This window comes from Carassius gibelio, chromosome A10, assembly GCF_023724105.1.
Source record: "Carassius gibelio isolate Cgi1373 ecotype wild population from Czech Republic chromosome A10, carGib1.2-hapl.c, whole genome shotgun sequence".
NCBI classification, from domain to species: domain Eukaryota; kingdom Metazoa; phylum Chordata; class Actinopteri; order Cypriniformes; family Cyprinidae; genus Carassius; species Carassius gibelio.
Genome location: NC_068380.1, coordinates 12,396,410 through 12,416,161, shown reverse-complemented (window position 1 = coordinate 12,416,161; position 19,752 = coordinate 12,396,410). Strand labels below are relative to the sequence as shown.

The 19,752-nt window shown below is 34.1% G+C and overlaps 3 protein-coding genes across 4 annotated transcripts; all 3 read right to left on the bottom strand.

Annotated features, from left to right (window-relative positions):
• Positions 1-927: 927 nt before the first annotated feature.
• On the bottom strand, positions 928-2,840 carry LOC128021202 (mitochondrial import inner membrane translocase subunit Tim10 B). The gene is made up of 3 exons (XM_052608232.1): positions 2,561-2,840; positions 2,332-2,427; positions 928-1,625 (listed from the first exon to the last, which is right to left on the bottom strand). Exons 1-3 carry the CDS (start codon positions 2,585-2,587, stop codon positions 1,098-1,100), a joined length of 651 nt encoding a protein of 216 aa, XP_052464192.1. The 5' UTR covers positions 2,588-2,840; the 3' UTR covers positions 928-1,097.
• Positions 2,841-5,033: 2,193 nt separating this feature from the next.
• LOC128021200 (RNA-binding protein 25-like) lies at positions 5,034-9,508 on the bottom strand. Of its 2 annotated transcripts, XM_052608228.1 has the most exons (6): positions 9,355-9,503; positions 8,472-8,591; positions 8,276-8,339; positions 8,074-8,141; positions 7,888-7,961; positions 5,034-5,518 (listed from the first exon to the last, which is right to left on the bottom strand). In XM_052608228.1, exons 1-6 carry the CDS (start codon positions 9,359-9,361, stop codon positions 5,084-5,086), a joined length of 768 nt encoding a protein of 255 aa, XP_052464188.1. In that variant the 5' UTR covers positions 9,362-9,503; the 3' UTR covers positions 5,034-5,083. The 2 variants fall into 2 exon arrangements, with proteins under 2 accessions (XP_052464188.1, XP_052464191.1); XM_052608231.1 differs by lacking the exon at positions 8,472-8,591 and having other exon boundaries at positions 8,276-8,443; positions 9,355-9,508.
• Positions 9,509-11,598: 2,090 nt separating this feature from the next.
• LOC128021199 (nectin-2) lies at positions 11,599-19,201 on the bottom strand. Its single transcript, XM_052608227.1, has 9 exons — positions 18,904-19,201; positions 17,882-18,247; positions 17,680-17,798; positions 17,445-17,598; positions 17,202-17,317; positions 16,932-17,085; positions 15,032-15,442; positions 12,414-12,507; positions 11,599-12,325 (listed from the first exon to the last, which is right to left on the bottom strand). The coding sequence occupies exons 1-9, from the start codon at positions 18,962-18,964 to the stop codon at positions 12,229-12,231; spliced, it is 1,572 nt and encodes a 523-aa protein (XP_052464187.1). The 5' UTR covers positions 18,965-19,201; the 3' UTR covers positions 11,599-12,228.
• Positions 19,202-19,752: the final 551 nt, after the last annotated feature.

Genomic DNA, 19,752 nt, shown 5'->3' with positions numbered 1-19,752 from the left:
CTTTACTCTGGCATTACATTGCTTGCCCACCCACACCCCTCTGATCCCAATATACTACTATAATTAAAAATCTTATGAACTCATGTGATTTTGCTATATTACTTAATTAAATATATATGGGAATATATAGGGAATATATATGGGAAAATATATGGGAAACATAAATTATGGATAAAATAAGACACTGTAAAAACACTTTTACGTAAAAGTCACTGTCAATCATCACTGAGTGTTTGTAATAACTTCTGACTGTGATCCAATGTAGATTTTGGTCAAATGATGAGGCAGAAAAACTGTTGGTAAAATTTTTTAATATTTTTTTGGGAAAGATGCACAGTTATAACTTCTGTGGGACGAAGTATTGTAACTAAATACTGATGCCAGAAAGTATTAAGATAAGTAATAATATTACTAGTATTATTAGTATCCACTTGTCATCAAATAATTTTATAAAATATATAAATAAACACATCCTGGATTATATTTATTATGAAATATCATAATATAATAATAATAATAATAATAAAGTTGGTTACCATGGTGTATTTCAAAGCTAGACAAAAAAAGGTACAATAAATGTAATGTATAAATATATATATACACACACCGCATTTTCAGAACTATAAGTCGCACTTTCTTCATAGTTTGGCTGGTCCTGCGACTTATAGTCAGATGCGACTTATTTATCAAAATTAATTTGACATGAACCAAGAGAAAACATTACCGTCTACAGCCGCGAGAGGGCGCTCTGTTTTCTCTTGGTTCTTGGTTCTAAATTGTTCTTTTTAATCCTATTATGTATAATCTATACTCATATGCCACTTTAAATTCACAAAACACTTATCCTAATATTATTGATAAATAAAGAAGTCAAATAAATTATCTTTCCATGATGCAATTTCATTAAAGACACATAGTCGCCCGTAGTTAGTTATTTAATGTTTTAATAGAGATATTTAAGTATTTATGAAACCCATTCCATGTTCAACCGTCGTAAAAGTCTTAAGTGACTTTGGGGTGTTAAGACGAAATATGCAGCATAAACAAAACCTTGTAGACAAATGTTCTTGTCCATGTCTCTTTTCTGCACATCGCCATCAAGATGGATTTTGGGGGCTCTGTCCTGCTCCCCTTTCAGACTGTGCTTCAGGAACTAATGTGGTGGTTACACTGCTGGGCTTCAGATTTAGTTTTTCTACTGCACTCAAGACGGGATCTCCAGATGTTGAGATCACTGGCGATGGCACTACTAGTCCTTCTAAAGACTCATTTGTAAAGGTTTGTGTGTTGTTTGGGACTGTGTGCACATCTAACAATGACTGTGTTTGTCCAAAAGCTGAGACATCAGTCACTAATGAGGACCTGTTATCTGATGGATTATTAGGAGTTGAAGGTATCTGTGTGCTCTCAAGCATCGTTGTTGTGGCTGGAATGGCAGTAGATGGGTTTTCTAATGCTGATGAACTCTCTTGTGCTGCAGCTTCAGCTTTAGCCATTTCTGCAGCCTTGCTCTCCATCTCCTGCATCCTTTTCTGAACCATCGCGGGCATCAACTGCACATAGGTGCCCATTAAACGGTGATTGGTCCTTATTAACTTGCCAGCACAACTGTCCACACATCGCTCCTGGTAAAACAACACAAACAAAAGACATTACATAACCGTCATAGTGATTAAATTTATAATGAAGGTTTGATGGGGAACACACTGTTGTTTTCTTAATGTAAAAGAGTTGTTTTAGTAACACTTCAGATATCGAAAATATAATTTCCAACTGCTCACCATCACTTTATAATTAATTAAAAAATAAATAAATAAATAAAACTAGCTCTGCTCCCAACCACTAGAATATGGAGAGGAAGAAAAAAAAAACTTTCATTGTACTTCACACTTCTTCCTGTTACACTTGTTATTACTTGCACTACTGTCTGTACATACAAATTAGTGAATGATCAATTTGCACATGGGAATATTTTTCTATACACTTTTTTAATGTCCATTTGACTACTACTTTGTACAGCTTAACATATTGCCTTTTAATAGAATTTTCATTTGTAAATGTATGTTCATAGTTTTTGTTTGTAGTGTACATGCACTTATTACATAATCCATCTGTACAGTATGTTCATAGAACACCTATCTATAATGTCCATAGTACTGCCTTATCTGTATATTTATAGAACGTTTGTAACATATTGTAGACACTGTATATCCTGTACTTACAGCTCATTGCACTTCTGTTTAGATGCTAACTGCATTTCGTTGCCTTGTACCTTACATGTGCAATGAAAATAAAGTTTAATCTAATCTAATCTAAATAAATTTGCCTCACCTCATCCATTGTCAGATTTCTGTAGTTGAAATTGCTTGTGCATCGCTGGAAGCAGATATCCGTCATGCGATTGTAAACGAGAAGGAAGTCCCGCAACTAGATCACACACACAAACACACACACACACACACAGTAAATATGTCACCAAATAATAATAAAATCACAATATTATGAAATATTTGTCACATTCATATATACAAGGACTGCACACGCTGTTTTTTATACTTACATTTCGTAGTTGTCCGGTGGGGTCCATAACAATATCGGTGGCAGTATATAACAAGATAAACGTCTATATAACTGCAAATGAATTTTAATTTAAAGAGATGTAAATAAGTAACGATATTCAAGAGCTATCGCATGACTTTCAACTGCGCGCGGCCATGTTTACCATCACGTGACCACAGGAGCGAACGTCATGACGTTTGTGGCTAGAAGGGATGCCGCTACTGACAGAAGTAAACAATAAATAAAATGTCTTCATTTTAGATTGCTTTACTAACATTCACCTCTACCCCAAACCCTAAACCTATCCCTTACAATAATGCAAAAAAAGTAATTGAAACAAAAATGACGCTAAATTTATGTGCGCATGCCCAGTAGCCGCAGCTGTATCCCTTATCGCTTAAAACCCGTCTTGAATATTTGCGACGGAAATTTGCAAAAAGTCCTCAGCTCGCTGCTGTAGTGAGCCTGTGCTTGTGCATTTCCCTGCCTGTCGCTTCTGTACGTTAAATGACATTTAACTTTATTTATTTATTTTCTTTTTAATAAAAATGCTAATGAGTTTAAGAAAAGCTTTTGCAATCAATCTCCTTTTTTCGTCTTCATTTAGCAGTTCCTAGCAAAACTAAATGAGAAACATTCTTCAAAGTTTTCAAATAAACAATTACATACAAAATAGGGTCATCAATACCTTTAATATCAGGACAAAGCCATATAAATATTGCAGCAACTCTTGAATAATTGCTATAAAACAGGCCTTATTATCTTGTGCACAGGTACTTCTGGCATAGCCATCATTTCAGAAGTGAGTGGGACAGAAATGTTGTGAAATAGTTTTACTATTAAAATAACTGATTCTATTTGAATTTCTTTTAAAATGTAATCTATTTCTGTGATCAAAGCTGAATTTTCAGCTTCATTACTCCAATCTTTAGTGTCACATCCTTCAGAAATCTTTCTAATATGATGATTTACTGCTCAAGAAACCTTTTAAAATTATTATTATTATCAATATTTGAAAAGGTTAGTACATTTTTCAGGATTATTTGATGAACAGAAAGATCCGAAGAAAAGAATTTATCTGTAATTCAAAACTTTTATAACATTATACACTATACCATTCAAAAGCTATAGTCAGGATAATTTAAAAATGTTAGAAAAAGAGATTATAGAAATGAATACTTTTATTTAGAAAGTATTCTTTAAATTGATCAAAATTGATGATAAAGACATTTATAATGTTACAAAATATTCATATTCAAATAAATGTTGTTCTTCTGAACTTTTTATTTATCAAAGAAACCTGAAAAAAATATTATATATTATAATATTTAATATTATATATATATATAATGTTTTCAACATTATCATAATAATGTTTTTTTTTTTTTCTTTCTTTTTAGCAGCGAATCAGAATATCAGAATGATTTCTGAAGGATCGTGTGACTGGAAGTAATGATGCTAAAAAAATAGCTTTGAAATCACAATAAATTATATTTTAATATTATATTGTAATGTTTTGCTGTACTTTAGATCAAATAATGTTTGGAGGCTTGGTGAATAGAACAGACTTCTTTGAAAAACTAACAATCCTACTGTTTATAAACTTTGACTGGTAGTATTTAAAGGCATATTAAATCTATAACTGCTGGACAATAACCAAGAATAGTCTAATGATTTGTTTATAAACTACAAACACGTTTTTTAATCACATAAGGCAGTATAGTTTCTATACTGTAATAATGAATCAGCACTGCATTGTTCATATAGGCTACTTATTAGGCTTATTAGGCTACCTGGAGATGACTTTAAAAACAAATAAACCATATCTTGTCACAATCATATGTTGAATGTTTTCATGTTTCAAAACGCTTCTGGTTTTCTTTGAAAATACAGCGATAGCTGGAAGCTCTTGTCCATATTAGGAGTTTTCTGGTTACGACTTTCTGCGCGAGAGCGCCCTCCAGTGAGCAGTGTTTAGTGCTCCGTGATGTTCATGTCGCGGGTCCGAATAAAATATCAGGTCATGCGCAGACTATCCCGTGTCTTTGAGTTTAAATCTATATTTATGGAGCTCTTGAAAACTTCTATGCGAACACACTTGACCAAAAAAAGTGCGGGGGACGAGTGATATTAAAAGCGTGGGGGGCCCTGGTGTACATCACATGACTTGAGTCAACCTCATTTGCACAAATATACATTTATGTGAGCCTGAAAAATATCATAAAACATAAATATTTGTTAACATATTCTTCCTACTGAATACAACAACAAACAGACCAACTTTCAAATACAAGAAAGAAGAAAGCATATTTGAAATGATAAACTGATTTAGATGTGTCTCGATTGGACACAACCTAAGAACAGATAGCTGGTCTCCTCTGCATGCTTTTGAACAGACAGAAATTAAGATTCGGGGTGTGACTTATTTACTTTAGCGATGAGCTTTAAATAACACCACCCCACAGTATCCTATGTTTCATCTTTAAAGATGCTAAAGTTGTTTTTTTTTTTTAATCTAAAACTGTTAACTGTCCTGTTCTAGACTTTGTCTTGATCTACTGAGGGAGTAATCAAAGTCTTCATGCACATTTCTGTGCATCTCAAACTCTATCGCTGCATTATCATCTCTTTCTCTTTCCATATCCTCCTCTCTTACTCTCTCCCTCTCTCTCTCCCTCTCCCTCTCCCTCTCCCTCTCTCTCTCCCTCTCTTCTGCCTCCAGGGCTACTTGATGACTGTTGAGGTAGATGCTATGACGTGAAACCATGAGGCTGCTGCTCCGGGACGGGAGGATGACATCAGCCTCGTCCTCCTCATCCATGCAGTCCTGCTGGGATGCAGGTTGAGGATGTGTCTGGGCTTGGTGAGCTTGAGCTTGTTTGTGGTATTTTCTCTTCTTCCTACGCTTTTTATTGGCAGTCAGATCCAGAGAGGCATAGGACACATCCCCCTGCTTGACCTGTGAGATAATAACAAACATAAGCTGTATTTTCAGGATGTAACACATTCAATGCAGTGGAAAAAACAAAACAGATTAACTCAGTGTACCGTGTCTCAGTTTGGCTTTCAGGTTAAATTGCAACACAACAAAGGCCATCAAAAGAATTGCGCAATAAGTTGCACAATACTAGTAGAAATCAAGTCTCAGCCAGTAAATGACTGAAATCATTTTAGTGCTGAAATAGATTAAAGGCATTTTTAGACCTGTAGATTGTTCGCTGTGTTCCGCAACAGCAAATTGTGACAATGGTTGCATTTTCTATTTGGTTCAGTTTGCTTTCATACGACAATATTTCAAAGCGCACAAAATTGTGTTTATGCAAGTCACATTTATAAGTACAACAACCATCAAGTCTATAAATGTAGCTGTCGTCACACACACTTAATTCAAACTTTATTCCTATATATATAATATTTATCAGATGCTCTTTGGTTTTCAACTGTGATAACTAATGTGCTCAACACTGCTCACCCAGAAAATCAGACTTCTGCTTTTTATGTACATTTCCCATTATTAATTATTATACAGCTTATAATTATTATTCCTATTATTAATTATTATACAGCAAAACTGAACCTGTTTGTTTGCAGTTGGGCCAAGACTATCACGTTCAGGTGATCAATTTGTTGTGGATCTGAGCGCTATTACTGTATAAACCTAAACTGAACTTGGAAAGAAAATGTGCCAATTTGCGAAACACATGCTCCAAACAAGCCGTGAGAAACAAAGTGCAAAAACACCATAAAACTCAATGACACATTTTAAAATCAGCATGAAACAGAAGTTATAATCGTGCTTTCTTTCCTGTTGTGATGCATATCTGAGTGAAACGGCTTCTCAAACGAGAAACATATTTTGTCCATTGGAAATTAATTGGATCGTTGTCTTTACAAAGACAAGGTTACTGAAGAGAAGTTGTTATTGTCGTCGGTGAACACATCATGAGAGATTTTGATTAAAGATTGCCCCTTTTCACAATTTGGGGCTCATAACTACACCAAAACTAAAAAAAAAAAAAAAAATTGGTGTATTCTCATTTGTGCCAGTAACAAAATATATTTTTTAAATTCCAAGATAGCATTTCTGACTTTCAAAAAGAAGAAAAACATGTTTTTGGTCAAGAAAGAGACAGAGAAGTCAAATTTGCCGTCTCTCCCGCATCCTTTGATTTAGAAACAGATGCAGCAGTGTTAACTAGTTTTATTTATGCCAAGGTAAGAAAACACAAAGTATAATGTTGAAAATGTATTAAAGTAAAAAAAATAAAAAAATAAAAAAATAAATATATATATATATATATATATATATATATATATATATATATATATATATATATATATATATATATATATATATATATATATACGTATATATAAACTTTGCTAGATTTATGACATTAAAAACTTTGGAAATGCCTCATCAAAGTCTGTGAAAAAAGGTTGATGGAAAAAATAATGTGCAAAGATGAATCATTTATAATAAACACTGCAATATTATTATTTTTTTTAGGGTGGTGACTTTGACTTAACAAATATCTTTCAATATCTTGCAGAAGTAACAACAATGCACATGAATGTTCAGTTGGAAAGCTATTTATGTGGCATAACAATGCAGCTTGTGACACACATACTGCAGTAGAGTGGTCTGAGAACTCTGACCACAGCTGCGTTCATTAAAAGACCTGTTTCTACACACGTGTCTAGAATTCTGTAAAAAGCGTAGGCGTGCATGCCTAAAATAGTTATCAAGTATGCATTCTCACGCACCGCTTCTCTGTGAACGTCTTAAATTTAAACCATTAAGCCATTGAAGTGATTATGAAAAATTTCACACAATACAGACTAATATATGAAGACGCGCTTTCTAATTTTAAACGTGTTAGAAAAATACTACAAGTTATGCAACAACCAGCAGGTTTGACTTTCAAAATATTTAATTAAATAGTTGCTGTATAAGACAAGACAGAGAGATTGAAAAAAAATTATTAATTATTAATGTGTGATTTGTTAAAGGTTGGCCATCAAATTACCAACGCTAGCCAGCGAACCAACCAATAAACAAACCATCAAACAAATAAACGGATAATTGGAAAAAATAAATAAATAAGGGCATTGGTATTTGGATGGATATTGCAAATTGATTAAGCGTACAAAAGTTCCTTGTTTTTATGGTTAATGGATTAATACGCATTGTTTTAAAATATCTTTTATATGAACTAATGTAGATCAGTAGTGTAAAAATTAATGTAAACATGATTGTACATAGATAATGTGCATTGAATGCCTCCAAATGTTAGCAATTTCAATTAAATTTGTTGATGACCATACCTTTAATTGCTGCTTTGCTGTGTTTGCATGGGACATTTGTTCATAGCACACCTCCGGAGACATTTCAAAAGGTTCTGCGCATTATTAACAAGCATTAAATACATAGCAATGTCATCCTAACAGCATAATTATTATCAGTAACTAGTAGGCATAAATTGGATTACTGTATTTATGAAATATACTTACCTCCACCATCTAAACAGATATTTCCGTAAATGGGATTTTCCTGTCTTTCCATCTCATCATCCTCAAACCTGCATAAAACATAACCAAATGTATTTAAATGATTCAAAGGGCTGTTGCTTATTACAATTTAAGTCAAAACATGTTTCCCCGTTTTTGTAAAAAAAAAAAAAAAATATTATAATTCAAACAATGCTGTTATCACCTGTAAGACCGAAGTGAATCTTGACGTAATGGCTCATCTCTATATTCCAGCATGTTTTCATTAGCTGATTTAAAAAATATATAATAAAAATGAAGTAAAAAAGGTTATAACTGTGACCTCAAGTTGTTGTTGTGGTTTTGTCAGAATTCATTCATCTTTTTATATGTTCTGTAAAAGACAAATGAATTAAGTATACCTGAATATATTTTTTTCTTTCTCCTTAATAAATAGAATACAACATTAAAACACACAGATATCAGCAGTCCAGTCAATGTCAGACCAATGGCCACATGTTGAGGTATGCACTGATCTGGTTCTAAAGAGAGAATTAACAGATCATGATTAAATGAATATTGCATTGGCTTCCCATCTTATCTAATATTTATATTACAACCCTTTATAATAATTTCATTACACAATAACCATTATGTTGCCTGACGTTCATCAATATAAACTGAAACAACAGCAACAACAACAAGCAATTGGCGCAAACATTATTTTAGAATTATTTTTTAATAATAATAAAAAAAAGTAATATTTTGATATTTCAACTGAATATTGTTTTATTTACAAAAAAGTGTTACAGGTCATTTTCTTCTTTTTGTTTAGTTCTTAAAACTTTCAATAAATATTTTTATATTTAAATTTAACATTTTATTTATTTATAGAGAAAATTATTGTAGTACGGAAAGTTGTTTGAGTTTCCGTAGATGTCATTACATTGAAAGAATTTAAATAGTTTCTTCCAGTATAGTCATTATCATTCATATCATTATTGAACACTAATTGTTTTGTCCAGATAAATTACTGTGTAATTTACTGTATTATTCAAAGAAGATTTATGTCAAGGTTTGATTTCAATCCATCACTATTCTTAGCCTTAAGAACAAACCATTAATGAGAACCATAAAGAAAACATGCAAAAATACAATTATGAATCCAGAGAATGCAGTTTGAGTCTGCCATTAGAATGATGAACTACTGATTGAGACAACTAAACAGCTTTCATTTAAACTCAGCGTGTTAGAATACCGTCAGCAGAGAACAATACAAAAGCAATAAAGCATTTTTCCTCTTACGTGACATCCTGAATTTATAGGGTCAAATGTCCAATATATCCTTGTCTGACAAACCCTTTCACCTGTATGTGAGCATGTTCAGCAAGAAGTGCACCAATGTTGCTGCTATTTTTATCGTCTTTCGACGTTTTCGGTTACAAACAGGAAATGTGGCAGCTACCTTATTCGTTGCAAGCATTCACATCACAAGAAACACATGGAGTCTACATTGCGTAGTGTCATGAACCGCTCTCTGTTGTTGAGAATTTTATTTTTACAGTTGTCAGTGTATTTAATTAAATGTAAGTGTGAAATGTTTTTGAAAGAATTTCCTTTTGAAAGTTCCTTATTACTTTTTGTGAAATTTGTCAAATCTGTTGTGTTTGTTATCTTGATTTTCGACATTAAAAAGTATATTGCCTTTATGTTTTATCTTGCATTTATTTAGCGTGAGCAGAGTCTAATATAAAAATATATATATATATAATTAGATGAAAAGTATGAAATCAAACGTATCTTCCATAGACACTGATAGAGCTGCAATATTTAGATTAGCACTTGACTAATATGGGGTTTTCCATGACCAATTCTCATAATTTTACCATTGTTACCCCAGTCTTGAATATTTGGTTACATCCATGAGATCAAATGTTTTGTTGTACAGCAATTTTATTGCTAAATAAGATTGGAAAACTAAAAAAAAATCATCATTTGAATTTAATATACAACTAAAAAAAAAAAAAAACGAAAATGTCAAAGTCAAAGGCAAACTTATTATGAAAACAAATGTCCTTATAATTAAAAATTATTATAATATTTAAGTGATTTCAGTATTCAGGTGATACTTTAAAAAAACAAACAAAAAACATGATTTTTCTTTTTCTACTTTCTGTATTCTGTATAAATGAATTTTCACGCACTGTACTTTATTCTGTGAGGCAAAGATTCAATTCAAGTTTATTAGTATAGTACTTTTTATGATACAAATCATTGCAAAGCAAGTTTCTCCAATATGTAGCAGCTTATCAGTGGTGACTGTTTTATGTGCATATGGCAGAAAAAGATAAATGGCAATAGAATTTTGCAGTTTTTTCTCATTGTTTTTCTCATTCATTAATGCAAATGACCTACATGTATATACATCATGAAGTACAATAGTACATTGGATACCTGATTGTATATAGTGCATGAGACAGATGATTTTAACATTGTAACAATCAATCCTTTTTTTCTGAATTTTCCATTTCCGACCACAAAAGCAAGAGCAGGAAGCGTCCCTCTGCATAAATGTGTCGCTGTTGTAGCAAAGAACCACAATGCACAAAACTCAGTACAAAAAGCAACTCTCTTTCTCTGTCTGTCTCTCTCTCTCTCTCTTTCTCTCTCTCTCTCACACTCTCTTTCTCTTTCTAGTTTTCTCTGTCTTAACACACATATACTTTCTAATAGTCATTAATCAGTGTTCATTAATCAGAAATGCCTTTCATTTCCATCTTCTCCCAAACTGAATGAACGCTTGTTTTTTTAGGTGTAAACTGTATTTTAAACAGAACAGAACTAAATTCTACTTTGTTCTTAGCACCATATAAACAACCACCATGCGTGCTGTTATGCAAGTTATAATAAATAGTGACCAGAGCTGGAATTTTGTATTTGTAGGTTAATGATACACACCGTCTCTGCTGGTCATTGTCTGATGTGGTTTTGGCAGTTGGTTTGTCTCGACTATCTGGTGGAAACTGAGGTTTTATGAGGCCTGAAACAATCAGCTGGTAGCCTTCGCTTTGTTAACTGAGCACGCAGCCACAACAGGAGGTCAGTGTTGGTGTGTGAGTGTGTGAGTGTGTGTGTGTGTGTGTGTGTGTGTGTGTGTGTGTGTGTGTGTGTTTGTGACATATTAGGACACAACTCTGTATAATGACATGGGTATGACACAGGTATTACAAGGAGAGGGTGACTTATGAGGACATAAGCCATGTCCCCATTTTTCAAAACACTTATAAATCATACAGAATGAGTTTTTTTTGAGAAAGTAAAAATGCACAAAGTGTCCTGTGAGGGTTAGGGTTAGGTGTTGGATTGGTGCAGGGCCATAGAATATACAGTTTGTACAGTATAAAAACCATTACACCTATGGGATGTCCCCACTTTTCACAAAAACAAACATTTGTTTTTGAAAATTCACACATTTAAGGGAACATTTTTTACATAGTTCTGATGTAGGAGCAGTGTGTGTGCCAAGTAAAACTCAAGATATTCAACATATTCTATAATATATTTAATGTCCGCAAAGCACGGTTAGCAAAGTTCAGTCACATTCGTTTTCAGTTAAAAAATAACAAACTGTAATTATTTATAAGAGTAACAGATCTGATGCAGTTCAGAAACCCAAAGTAAATAAGTAAAAAAAAAAAAAAAAACACACAAAAACATGAAAATGAGAGTGACCTCGCAATAACCACAAATATAACAAAATAAAATGTTATTCATTCATTCACCCCAAAATTATAAATCCATAAGACTTCCAAAAACATATAACATATTTGATGCTCTATGCACTGATCGATGTTTACAAGTGAATAAAAGCTTAAATTCAATCTGTTCATCATATAAAGTGACTGCCTCATCAGAAAACTTGAATTAAACGTGGGTTATATTTACATTCTCTTTATGAACTTTTCGAAGCATCAAATTACTGGTTGCGTGGACCTTCAGTGGAAAGACAGAAATCTCTGTATGTAAAAATATCTTCATTTGCGTTTTGACGTTGAACAAAAGTTCACAAGGATGAGTAATTAATGAAAATATTTTTTTGGGTGAGGCCTTGAAGCAAAAATCGTCCATGTCAGCATATTTGTGGCCCACGGTTTGTGAGCTGTCAAGTACATGATACAGTCACACGAGAATATCAGTAATGTAGACATCATTGTTCCTCACTGATGTGTATTTCACTGGTGGAGGGGGAGGTTTGAATGGAGGTGGCATATCCATTCTGAAAAGAAAAAGTAAAAATGTAGATAAATGGACTGAAAATGTGTAGGATGTGATTATGTAAAAGGACAGAGGATGTGCGGTCTCACTTTTTTTGGTTCTGGTGTCTTCTGTATAGAAGCATAATCAACACGAGTAACAACAACACAATCGGGATGGCGATATATACTGAGCTTTTGGAGGCTGAAAGAAAAACACAAGATATGTGTAGACAAGTCAACCAAGAAAAGCCCTGGTTTTATAATTAGCTCAGATCTTGACCCAAATTGATATCCTGTTTATACTGTCATGTGCATGTTTGTTTGAGAACAAAAACTCTGATATCAATCTGTGATAAGTGGGGCAGGGCCGATAGCAGTGGGACCTCCCCTCCGTGGGACTCGAGACTGGTGAGTGGCACACACTCATTATCATATACTCCACCTGCCTTGCTCTATTCCTCTCTAGATCACACACTTTAAATCAAACAGCTTGTCGTCATATACAGTGCCTTCCACTAATATTCACAAAAAAAATCTAACCTATCACTGAAGTTAAACAATGGAAAGTTCGGGGAAAATCTCATTATGAAGTAAATGTTTTTCTTTACAGTACAGACCAAAAGTTTGGACACACCTTCTCATTCAAAGAGTTTTCTTTATTTTCATGACTATGAAGATTGTAGAGTCACACTGAAGGCATCAAGGGCTATTTGAGCAAGAAGGAGAGTGATGGGGTGCTGCGCCAGATGACCTGGCCTCCACAGTCACCTGACCTGAACCCAATCGAGATGGTTTAGGGGTGAGCTGGACCGCAGACTGAAGGCAAAAGGGCCAACAAGTGCTAAGCATCTCTCGGGGAACTCTTTCAAGACTGTTGAAGACCATTTCAGGTGACTACCTCTTGAAGCTCATCAAGAGAATGCCAAGAGTGTGCAAAGCAGAAATCAAAGCAAAAGGTGGCTACTTTAAAGAACCTAGAATATGACATATTTTCAGTTGTTTCACACTTTTTTGTTATGTATATAATTCCATATATAATTCCACATGTGTTAATTCATAGTTTTGATGCCTTCAGTGTGAATCTACAATTTTCATAGTCATGAAAATAAAGAAAACTCTTTGAATGAGAAGGTGTGTCCAAACTTTTGGTCTGTACTGCAGGTCACGACCACAATTATTAGCACCCAGCGTTCTTTACCCAAGATATCAGCTCTGAGTTTTCTCCTATAATGCCTGATGAGTTTGGAGAACACCTGACAAGAAATCACAGACCGTTCCTTTGTACAGAATATCTCCAGATCCTTTCCCTGCTCCATGTTGGTGCTTCTTCTCTTCAGTTCTCTCCACTCATTTTCTATAGGCTTCAGGTCAGGGAACTAAGATGGCCATGGGAGAAGATTAATTTTGAGCTCAGTGACACAATTTTGTGTTGATGTTTTTGCTTGTTTTGAATCATTGTACTAATGGAAGAGCCAGCCATGGCCCATTATAAGATTACAGTCAGTTTTTTTTTTTTTTTAATCTGTTGGTATTTGATAGATTCCATGATGCCATGAACAAGATGCTCAGGACCTTCGGCAGAAAATTAGGCCCACAACGGGGGACTTTTTTCTTTTTTATATCCCTGTTTGCACCAAACCCATCTGGTGCGTTTTCTGCCAAAAAGCTCTTTTTCTTTTTTGTTTCATCTGACCATAAAAGCCAGTCCCATTTGAAGTTTCAGTCGCGTCTGACAGCTGAATATGTTGCAGTGTGTTTGTGGATGAGTGAGGAGGATATTTTTTAGGCATTCTGTCCCTAAGATTCAACTCTGCTATTCCCCAGCTGTGATTCTTGGAGAGTCTTTGGCCAATCTCTCCTCCTCCTCACTGTGCATTAGGACGATAGAGACACATGTCCTCTTTCAGACAGATTTGTAACATCTTAAATTTACTGGAACTTCTTAATTATTGCCCTGATGGTGGAAATGGGGATTTTCAATGCTTTAGCTATTTTCTTATAGTCACTTTCTATTTTGTGAAGCTTATCAATGTTCTGCACATCAGAAATATATATATGTGTGTTAAATAATTATGAATACAAATGGGAATACACTCCGGAGATATTTTACTTTAATTTATATTTAAAATTTCTAGGGGTGCCAATAATTGTGTCCAACATGCATTGGAGAAAAACATGTCAGATTACTTTATTGTGTGTATTGAATTTGATACAATTTTTTTTTTTTTTAAAGACCACTTGTAATTCCATGATATAAAACAGATTAAAACAATATTCAAAGGGAATATTCCAGTTACAGCCTAATATGATTTTGATTGAATTTAGGCTATAAAACATTATAGGCTGTGATGCTCATACTATTTATTCACTAATTAAATTAAATAATACACACATTTAATAATGATCGTCGCATGATGCATTATTTGATCTTGAAAATGTGCTGTTTCTTACCAGAATAGAATTAAGTCTAAATGAGAGTTGATTGCTTAGTTTACAAACTAGTCACTTTAATGAAAATGAAATGTATCAAATGTAATCTAGAAATAATTAAATATCATTAAATATTAAGGTTATGTAAATTAGTGCTATTGTGTGTTAACTATTATGCAGGGCTTGGCAAAATATTCTTCTTTTGTATTATACAAGCACAAGTATTAAATTAAGTTAATTTTAAATGAATCTACATTATAATACTGAATTTATTGAGTAATTTGTGTGTGATTTACCTTTAGGTGCTGTAACAGTGATGTTTCTCTGTGTTATAACATTGGTGATGTTTCTCTGTGTTATAACAGTGGTGATGTTTCTCTGTGTTATAACAGTGGAGACTCTTTCTCTTCTGGTAGCTGGATCTGGAGTTGTGCTCAAACTGTCTGTAGAGGTACCTGTAGATTTGACAGTGCTTGCATGTAATGTAGACACATTGCCAACAGGTGGAGCAGAAGAGCTGCCAGTGGGATGACTGCTGTGTCTGGGTTGTGGGGTTGTCATAGTGGCATTTGGTTTTCTTGTGCTAGCCATGAAGTGTCCAGATTCTGTTGTAGACACAGTGGTATCAGTGCTCCATGAGCTGGTCCCATTGGAGGTGAAGCTGCTCAGATGTTTGGTGGTTCTTACTGGCAAAGAAGTTGTCATTTCTGCAGCAGAAATCATAATGGAAGGGAAAATGAGATATATACATAATGTAAATTAAGACATATTACAATTACATACTACAATACATATTACAATAATGATATAGACCTACATGTCAAGTAGTTTAGAAAAATATATAATAGAATAGAATAGAATAGAAAATAATATTGTATTGTATTATAGCATAAGCCTACAGTAAATAGTTACAGTAAATATAGTTTATACAATGATTCTATTCTATTCTATTCTATTCTATTCTATTCTATTCTATTCTATTCATATTTAGTCTGACATGCATAGAAAATGCTCACCCACCTGTGGGTTTACGAAAATGTGTGCCAGTGGAACAGTATGCACACGCAATCTAAGAAGATTTTGTAAAACAGGACTCAGCTTTCTGTATTTATTTTCCTCAGGTGTTTTACCCATATTTAAATCATGAATTGCACTGTTTTGTGTTTTAAGGTTAAATTAAATTTCAGTAAACTTGAAGGGGTTAGTCTAGCAAAAAAATCAAAACTATTATTGACTACGTCTTGTATGAATTTTTCTGAAAATTGCTGTCATATGCACATAAACTGACAGTCAACACTTATAAGCTACTGCTAAATACTGTAGAAACTTAATTTTCTGTAAAGTTGCTTTGTAATGATTTGTATCGTAAAAAGCGCTATACATATACACTTGAATTGAAATGAATTGAATTATCATAATTTACTCATCCTCATATCATTCCAACCTATAGTTTCAGTCCACTGTCCACACAATGGAGGTCATTGGGAAACCTTCTGGTTAGCAACTAATTCACAATATCGTCTTTCATGCTCCACAGAAGAAAGAAAGTCCTACAGGTTAGGAATGACACGAGGATGAGTGAATAATGACAGAATTTATATTGGTCTATTTAACAGATAATGTCCTGGCAGAATGTCACCAGCATATTAATTTTTTTCTACACATTTTTTTTTTCTCTTACAGTCCACACATTTGTGAGCTAATGATACTGTTTATCCCCTACCATTAAATCGCACCATCACACAAACCTTCTGCATTTTTATATTTTCATTAAGATTATTTAGCATGTTTTTTAGGGCATTTTCCACACTGGGACCGTTGGCTGGTTACAATGTGGATGACTTCAGGTTTAACTATCCTTGTGGGGACATTTAGTTCCCACAGTGCAGGTAAAACCTAACCCACACACACAAAAACACCATTACAGCTTTTCCTAAAACAGGCCCGGAAGTCTTTAAAAGAGGGAAATTTATCAATTAACCTCTGTTCCAAAATGTATAATTAAATCCCAAAGGCTTCAGTGGTATTTTATTTTTTCGTTGTTTGTGCTGTGTGCTTTGCTTTGGGCAAAATGGGACTTTACTGTTTATTATTCACTTTAAATAGTTTTATTTATTTATTTATTTATTACAAAGGAATTTTAAATTGCCATGTGATCGCAGTTATAAAAAAAAAAAAAAAAAAAAAAATTCTTACCTTGGCTTTGCTTTGAGAGAACATGGATAGAAAACTGCATGTCTGTCTGGAGTTGATTGCTCAGAAAGACAGCTGTCAGTTTGTATGTTCCTGACTGCTTAGATGTTACGGAGGTCAGAGACAAAGTGTCTGACAGGGACAGTGTTGTGTCACCCTAAAAATCATCACATGGATTTGTCATTTTAGACAGTTAATACACTATAAGTGGTTTATTTAAAGCAATACTGCTATAACATGTCATTTCAATCTCTTAATATTTCACAATCTTACCTTCATCCACTTATACTGCAAGTACTGCGATGCTTTTGCTTTACAAGAAATGATCACATCCTCACCCACACTGACGTTTAAAGGGCTGCTTGTGTTACACTCAATGCCATCAAGAACTGTTTGAAAAAGTAGGGATGATTTAATATGGATTTGCTTATTTGTAAGAGCTTTTATTCAACAGGTAATGGTATTTAAACATATTTTTAGGGGCAACTGATATATATTCTCAATACAAACACTCACAATTCACAGTCAGTTCCATGGTGGCATTGAGGCCTTGCTGATTTTGTACTAATGAGTCCCATTCGGGTAAACAGATGTACACGTCGCTGTCGCTTCTAGTGACATGTGGTAAAGTGAACTCTCCATTTGGGCTATCCAGCCAAAAAATCTTGTCCTGATGAGATGAATGAGATCAGCACAATAGTTATATAAATTGCGGCATATAGAAATGTGTATTTCTTTCCACCTGACTCACCTTTGACCTTGCAAGTTTATAACGGAGTGGTGGAGGGATAGCTGAACAAGTTATTTTCACGTCATCTCCCTCTTTTATGAATCCATATGGATATGACATCTTCACTGATGCTGGAGGCTCTAAAATTAGCAGACGGATCAAACTTATTTTCTTTTAAATGTGAATTAAATGTGAGAATGTAGGTTAACAGTAAGCAGTTTACCTGTGACTTGGAGTTTTGTGGTTCTTTTAATTGAGCCATTAGGATAAGATGTAATTTCGCAAATATAGTTTCCACTGTCATACACTGAAACTTTATACAGGGTCAGGATTGAGCCCTGCAACTTCCTAGTTTTTGAACTGGGCACTGTCTCCAGAAGAGGACCAGATTGAAAATAATGTGTTGGGAACCCAGGATGAAACACAACAATCTTCTGATCGCTCTTCTCATTTTCTTTATGCTGTTTAGTCCATTCCAGCTGGATAATTGTGACATCATGCTCCTCTCCCACAATGCACTGCAGGCTGACGTTCTGTCCCACGACAGCAGTTGCATTCACATTATAATGTATAAGCACTCCATACGTTCCTGATAAACCAATTCAATAAGTGATAGTCTGAATGTGTTGTTGATTATTTTAATACATGTGTTATTGAAGCATTAGAAAATCTCCAGTGTCATCTGGAGTATAATTGTATTTCATTTTATGTATAGACACCTTATTGGAGAGGTCAAGAAAAGGTCATATTTACTGACTGAAAAAAATGTAACCATCAAGGAAAACGCAATGTATTTTCCACACACCTTAAATGCATGTGGATGCATCTTAATCATTATTTAAAATATTAAAATAGTTCAAACTATTTTTCAAGATAAAATGTTATACATGTATGTATTTTATATTACAAATGCCATTAATCATTGATCCATAAATATCATCATTACAGCTTGAACAAATCTTGCCTTGTGAGAAAAGATTGTATTGTCTGATTTTTCAATATTTTACCTTTATTATGAAACCAGAACTTTGGCTTTTATTTATTTTAACAGAGATTAAAAACAAGCTCATAGGATTATTTGTTACATCACTGTTTGAATGAATGGCATTCTGAATGCATTTCAAGTAAATGAATAGAACAAAAATATGTGTCATGTCATAGACCTCCTAACCAAAACACCGATCAGTTTAAAAGCTTGTAAACCTTTTCTTTGTAGATATAAATAAAAATTCAAGCTGCGCTTACCTCGTATCATGCACAAAAAGATAAAAAGTTTATAAGTTGGCTGTGCCATCAAAAAATCCATATCTGTGAGGAAACAGTCTTAACAGAGAGAGAGAGTCAAACATAAGCAGCAGAGGCACAGGAAGTGAGCTACACCACCAGAGAGACAGGAACTGGTTTATCTCTTTCGTTTTGTTTCTCTTTTATAGTCTTTCGGAATCCACAGTTAATATTTTTTTTTATTTAATTTAATTTTTTAAGTGAACAGCAAAGGATTCCTAATGGATATAAGCTCTTATGCTCTTAGAATAGACAAGATGGAGTAAAGGGGTTGGTCTTGATACTCTTTATAAGCACAGCAAACTTCTTCAGTGGATAATTATGACCTTATTTTGTTGCGTTGACAGTCAAATGTTGACAGTCAGCATGTCTTCCTCAATTTCCTGTCAGAATGCATCTATGTGACAAGCTGCGGCCACATATACTCATACACAGACAGACACAGACACAGACACACACACACACACACACACACACACACGCACGCACGCACGAACCTACGCATACACATTAAGTTCAACATCATCAGCTTGAATCAGTTGGCCCATTCTCCTCTGTCCTCAAGCATCAACAAAGAATTTTCGCCCACAGGACTGCCACTGGATGTTTTTCCCTTTTCACACCATTCTTTGTAAACCCTAGAAATGGTTGTGCGTGAAAATCCCAGTAATTGAGCAGACTGTGAAATACTCAGTCCGGTCCATCTTTCCCATTCTGACATTCAGTTTGGAGTTCAGGAGATTGTCTTGACCAGGAACACACCCCTAAATGCATTGAAGCAACTGCCATGTGATTGGTTGATTAGATAAT

Excerpts from the sequence above, each read along its gene's own strand:
- LOC128021202 (XM_052608232.1), bottom strand. The coding sequence starts at position 2,587 with ATGGACCCCACCGGACAACTACGAAAT. Across the intron at positions 2,428-2,560 it reads CCACCGGACAACTACGAAAT|TTGCGGGACTTCCTTCTCGT; the intron begins GTAAGTATAAAA and ends TGTGTGATCTAG. Across the intron at positions 1,626-2,331 it reads GAAATCTGACAATGGATGAG|GAGCGATGTGTGGACAGTTG; the intron begins GTGAGGCAAATT and ends TTGTTTTACCAG.
- LOC128021199 (XM_052608227.1), bottom strand. The coding sequence starts at position 18,964 with ATGGATTTTTTGATGGCACAGCCAACTTATAAACTTTTTATCTTTTTG. Across the intron at positions 17,599-17,679 it reads ATAAACTTGCAAGGTCAAAG|GACAAGATTTTTTGGCTGGA; the intron begins GTGAGTCAGGTG and ends TCATCTCATCAG. Across the intron at positions 17,086-17,201 it reads TGCAGTATAAGTGGATGAAG|GGTGACACAACACTGTCCCT; the intron begins GTAAGATTGTGA and ends GATGATTTTTAG.
- LOC128021200 (XM_052608228.1), bottom strand. Across the intron at positions 7,962-8,073 it reads TATCTGTTTAGATGGTGGAG|AACCTTTTGAAATGTCTCCG; the intron begins GTAAGTATATTT and ends AATAATGCGCAG. Across the intron at positions 5,519-7,887 it reads CAGCAAAGCAGCAATTAAAG|GTCAAGCAGGGGGATGTGTC; the intron begins GTATGGTCATCA and ends ATTATCTCACAG.